Genomic DNA, 6,000 nt, shown 5'->3' on the forward strand with positions numbered 1-6,000 from the left:
ACCCATCGCTCCCTCTTGCCCGTGCCTTCACTCCACCATTCACCAATGCACGCCATCACCACACAAGACACTGGATTCGTTGTTGGAGCTATCATGAACATGGTGTTGCCATCCCATCTGCCTCCCTCTCGATAACAACAATGACAACGGTTATACTCTGTTTCAGGATTGAAGTTTTTTTTAATTTAATTAATTCATATGAAATTTGGTGTAAAGTATTGCAATATCTATGGCCTTGAGGGAATCCAATGGATTATATAAACAAAAAAAAAAAATGGAATGGGTCGTAATAACTAACAACCAAAAAGAATTTTTCTGTATTTTGAGCTTTTGAATAATGTGGAGATTTTATGTGTTTACAAATGTAAATTAAATTTTTGCTCAAATTTGTTTAATTCATATTTTGAGTCTTGCAAGTTGCAAAGCTTGCTGGTTGGAAAGGTAAACTCCTTTCAATTGGTGGGAGGGAGATCCTAATCAAAGTGGTGGCTCAAGCAGTGCCTACATACACTATGGGTTTCTTCCAACTCCCCAAGACTCTTTGCCAAGACTTGGAAAGTATGATGAGGAGCTTTTGGTGGGGGCAAAAAGACAAAGAGAACAAGATTGCGTGGGTTAGTTGAAGGAAGATGTGTCGATCTAAACTCCATGGAGGTATGGGCTTAAGAAACATTCAAGCCTTTAACCTTGCTATGCTAGCTAAGCAAGGTTGGAGAATTCTTACAAACCCCGACTCCCTAGTGGCTCAAGTTTTCAAAGCAAAAATACTTTCCTTTTGATGATGTCCTCAATTCCAAAAAAGGGAGTAAACGGTACCCCTCATATGCTTGGCGAAGCATCCACAATAGTCTTGAGGTTATTAAAAGGGGCACAAGATGGAGGGTAGGCAATGGCCGGCGAATCCATATTTGGGATGATAGATGGTTGCCAACACCATCAACCCACAAGGTGATTTCCCCCCAAGCTGGCTATGGAGACTTTCCTTGGGTGTCTTCCCTCATAGACATTGACACTAGATGGTGGAAGATTGAAGTAATTAATGCTACTTTTCTGCCCCATGAAGCCAGCACCATCCTTAAAATCCCACTAAACTATAATTTGCCCAAAGATTGTCTTATTTGGATAGGCAACAAGAGGGGTGAGTTTACAGTTAAAAGTGCATATCATATAGTTTCAGGTATAGTGGATTCAATGGAGGAAGGTGAAAGCACCTCAAGCAGCTCATGGACCCTTTCATGGAAGCGGATATGGCAGCAAAAAGTCCCTCTGAAGATCAAAATTTTTGCTTGGAGGACTTGTGTCAACGATCTTCCAACTATGAAAAATCTAAACCATAGAGGTGTTCATTGCTCTAGCTTCTGCCCTCTATGTGACAAAGCCATTGAGACCACAACCCATGCACTTCTTCATTGCGATCATGCAAAAATGACTTGGGCATTTTGGTACAATTGTCCTGTGGACCTCTCTTCCTCTTATTGTGACTTGGTGGATATTGCCTTAGATTTTATTGCAAAAGGCTCCCTAAATGATTTAGAGCTTTTCTTTGCCGTTGCCTGGTCTATTTGGTGGAATCGTAATCAAGCAATCCATGAGGACTCGGGTTCCCCTCCAATTCATGCTTGGGAAATGGCAGGTGGAGTCTTGGCTGAATTCAAGGCAGCTTACTCTTGTCCGAGATTTTCTCAGTCCATCCCTCAGTCCAAATGGAAAGCTCCACCTATGGGCTTCATTAAAATTAACACTGATGCAGCAGCTTTTGAAGATGGGAGGAAATCGTGCATCGGTGTAGTCATTCACGATAATATGGGTGAAGTTCTAGCAACATCAAACAAGGTTCTACCCGCATCATACTTGGCTGAGATCTCAGAAGCTCTGGCCATGCAAGATGGTGTGCTTCTTGCAACGGAAATGGAAGTCTCCCACACTATCTTTGAGTCCGACGCCTTATCCATTATTCTAGCAATTAATGATGGAATCCATGGTGGTGAGCTTGGGCACATAATCAGAAACATCAGAGAAATGGCTGCTGTGTTTTCCTGGTGTTCTTTTAAACATCTAAAAAGGGAAGGCAACAGAGTTGCCCATCAATTTGCAAAGGTAGCTGGGAATTCTGGTGTTTCACAGATTTGGAAAATGTCTTTTCCAAGTTTTCTTGAGCATCTTCTTATTGAGGATCTCTGTTTGTAAAGCTCAAGCTTTTTCTCTCCTTTGTAATTCTTTTTCAGTTGAATGAAATTCTCTTATTTCCCATCAAAAAAAAAAAGAAAAAAAAAAGTGGGTTTGACATTCCCAAGTGGATAGATTTGAAACAGAGGGGTGCTATTTAGAAATTCATACCAACTGAGAGTATTTGCAATATAAATCTAATTTTGAGTAACATACTGCGGAACCTTTGTTCAATCCTATATATTCTAAAGTAAATTCTTGTACCCGCTGATTTGCATGAATAGCTTTTATACCCTAAGACTTTGGATTTTGTCATTTATCTTGTTGTACCTGTTGTTGACTTGATTTTGTCATTTATCTTGTTGTTGAAAGCTACATTAGTGTAACTTGGCAAGGAGTATGCCCCTTAATATTGTGTGTGTATATATATATATATATTTAAAAGAAGAAGAAGAATAATGCAGTACCTCGATAAAATTCACTATTGCCCAGATGCAAAATTTCTTTTTTTCAGTGTTTTTCCTGGTCTTTCTGATTTGGTCTACTTATTTTCATCTTTAAGGTTTAGTTGTTTTTTGGACCTGATAATGAGTTGTCCTCTGTTCAAGTAGGGGCTTTGTTGTATTAGAGGGTATGTCCCTTGATATTGTATATTGTTGTATATGTATCTAGTTCGTGTTAAAGTAGGTTATGTAACGAATTTGACCAAAACAAGTTACACTAAAAAAAAAATGTGAGAGTTATATCTCTATATATCCCAAAATGAGCATAATTTAGGATGTACAATGTTCTACAATAACAAAAAATAACTCAAAAGATGGGCAATGTGACATCAACATAATGAGGATCAAACATGTCCATCTCTTAATAACATAAATATAGAGCAAAGATATCCATCTCTTTATTCATGATTTCACAAAATTTGAAAGAAATTTCAATGAATAAAGCTTGACAAATTCAAGGTATACAGAAGCTATAGTTGTAAAGCTCAAAAAAAATAAAAATAAATAAAAAAGAAGCTCTTGTTGTAAGCCACCATCTGTGCTTAAAAAAAAAAATATAATAATAATAATAATAAAATAAAAAAATAAAATAAAAAACCTTTCCCCCCACACATGTAATACCACAATATCCATTACAAATGAAGAACCAAAACCACCCATTTCTAATATGTTGTGTTCACCACAAAAAGGAAAAGCAAAAATTTTGTCATCTTGATCAAGTCGAACTTAATTTTTACTAAAGTTGCCAGCCTCTTGATCCCTAAATTAATGCCCATGATGTTAAGCCTACATAAAGAATAAAAGAAAATGTATCAAATTATTTAGAAATCCACGTTCTTATAATTGACATAGTTAAATATATGGTGCGGTAACAATACTTGTAGTAGATCCAAATGATTAAAGTTGTTTATATGATGTTGTTGTGTTCCTTAAACACTAAGCTCGTCAATATTTGGCCCAAGACACCCACTTCCCGAAAATTGATTTGGATCACCCTACAAATACAAATTTCATTAAACCAAAAAAAAGGGTTAAATTAAATCTCTTAACAAGTATAAGATTGAATAAAAGTTAAGGAATTACTAATAGTTGGTGTATATTGCTTCCCGGAATGCCAAAATATCTTGGGTTATTACTAGTTACTGCTCTTTGATTAGGAAGACTCTGCAATCAAATTAAATTTATTGGCAAAGAATACAATAAATAGTATAAAATGAATTATAAATGATAAACTATACCTGCATTTGGTTTCAAGGAAATAAAGGAGTGCCAAAATCTGGCATCATATATATCCACCATTCAAAACTTGACTTGGATGACACTATGTGCAATTGAAAATAAATCTAAAAATTAAATATCAATCAAAAAAAAATTATTCCAAAAAAAAAAAAAAAAACCACATACATAAAAACTTTTCCTAGAATTGGTTTAAACTAGAATTTGTTAATTGTAGCCCAACAAAACCATCTCCGATGGAGCTACAACTTTTTGCCTATAATAAAATGCAATCGTGTGGTGGGGTGGAGGTATGGGCAAAAGGAAGTAGATTGTTGATTTGGGATTGAGACTGTAGAGGCAAGGAGGTAGAGGAGATGCAATAGCGAGGGAAGGAGGGGGGGAGGGAGGGAGGCAAAGAAGCTTAAGGGTTTTAGAAAAGTTTTGTTAGGTGATATGTTTTTTGCATAGGAGGGTTTTTTTTTTTTTTTTTTTTTTTTTTTGAGTTTGCTAATATCTTTCATGGAATTTTAGTTTTTAAAAGCTGATACGGAGCATGCCACACTGGAGCATGCCACATTAGCAGTTTGTAAAATGTTTGTAAAATAGTTTGTGTCTATAGCATTACTCTTTTTACAAACTCACTTCTCATAAGTCATAAATACCTTTTCCTCAACAACAACAAAAATCACTAGGGAGTTCTCTTCCTTTCTGAAATAGGATATTAAGTGAGCCTCTTGTTTTGTAAGTGGGCTTGACTCACTTCTTTTTTTGCATTGTCTCCCCAATCTATTTGGTTCCCCTTTCTATCATATAGTGTGGAAAAATATTCTATCTATATTCCCCATGTTAACACCAAAAGTTCAGATCAAGGAAGTTAATTTCGTACCGTACCGGCCTGTACGGCCGGTATATACCGTACCGACCAGTGCACCGGTACATCGACCCCCCTTATTTTGTACCGGAAAAAATACCAGTCGTACCGGCCTTGTACCGGCCGTACCGGCGAAATCCGGTTGTTTCGGCCAATTAATGGATACCGGACCGGTACCTTCTCACGCCACACTAAACTTCTGTCTCTCTATGCCTCCTCTTTATCACATTGGTGACGACGAAATACCAATTTGTGGTGAGGAGAGGCGTCGGTGATACTGATTCATGCACTGGAAATCGGTTTGAAGTGAAGAAAAAAATAGAATGGACTGATGCTAAAAGAGTGAGACTGGTGTGAATCGTGTGATACTGTGAGAGAAAGAGAGAAATAGATCTGTAACTAATGGGGAAGAAATGAAATAAAAATTTTGAAAGAGTGAAGACAAAATTAATTTGAAAGAGGACGAAGAGATAGTGTGTGAAGTATGATGTGTTGGAACTTTGAAAATAGGAAAGATAGGTTGGCACAGCATTAAAGGGAGCTATGGATTCTGATAGATTGGCAGGCAACTAGCTTCACTGCTTCAGGTGTGCCTGCCAATTTTTGGAAGATGTGGAGCATTAGACGGTAGAGAATGGATGTAATTCTTTTTGGTACTGGCAAAGTTGATATTTAATGTTTAAAAAAAGAAAGCTTCAGGCGTACAACAGTAGAAAAAAATAAATGAAAGAATAAAATAAATGTGGGACAAGGGAAGAGAAAACTAGAATAAGAAAAGTGTTGGGCTTTTTTTTTTCTTTTCTACAAGTACTCAATATCTGGATTGGCAATATCATTAACTGTGTTTCCTCTTTTTTATTTTGTGTGTGTATATATATATATATATATATATATATATATATATATATATATATATATATATATATATATATAATATAAAATAGCGGTAAACCTGAAACGGTACACCGGTATTAACCGGTATCCAAAATATATCGTATCAGTGACCAAACCGGTACAGCTTCCGGTACGGTATTGACTCCCTTGGTTCAGATTGTTAATTTTTTTTTTGTTGTTGTTAGATTTGGGGTATAATTGAATGGTTTTAAATTTTTCTGAAAATGAAGTAAAAGAATGGAAAAATTGTACTTACCTCCCTTCTAGTTTGAAATAAGACACCCACCTCTTTTAGAATACAAACTATTTATATCAACCACTTTTGGTTGACTAAAAAAGACTTTAAAA

At 36.1% G+C, this 6,000-nt stretch overlaps 1 protein-coding gene across 1 annotated transcript; it reads left to right on the forward strand.

Annotated features, from left to right (window-relative positions):
* The first annotated feature begins 1,191 nt into the window (after nucleotides 1-1,191).
* LOC126696585 (uncharacterized) lies at nucleotides 1,192-2,187 on the forward strand. The gene has a single exon (XM_050393295.1). It carries the CDS (start codon nucleotides 1,192-1,194, stop codon nucleotides 2,185-2,187), a length of 996 nt encoding a protein of 331 aa, XP_050249252.1.
* The last annotated feature ends 3,813 nt before the right edge of the window (nucleotides 2,188-6,000 follow it).

The sequence above is a fragment of the Quercus robur genome, chromosome 8 (assembly GCF_932294415.1).
Source record: "Quercus robur chromosome 8, dhQueRobu3.1, whole genome shotgun sequence".
Classification (NCBI taxonomy): Eukaryota; Viridiplantae; Streptophyta; class Magnoliopsida; order Fagales; family Fagaceae; genus Quercus; species Quercus robur.

Bases quoted from the DNA above. Each gene is read 5' to 3' on its own strand.
- LOC126696585 (XM_050393295.1), top strand. From the start codon at position 1,192: ATGGAGGAAGGTGAAAGCACCTCAAGCAGCTCATGGACCCTTTCATGG.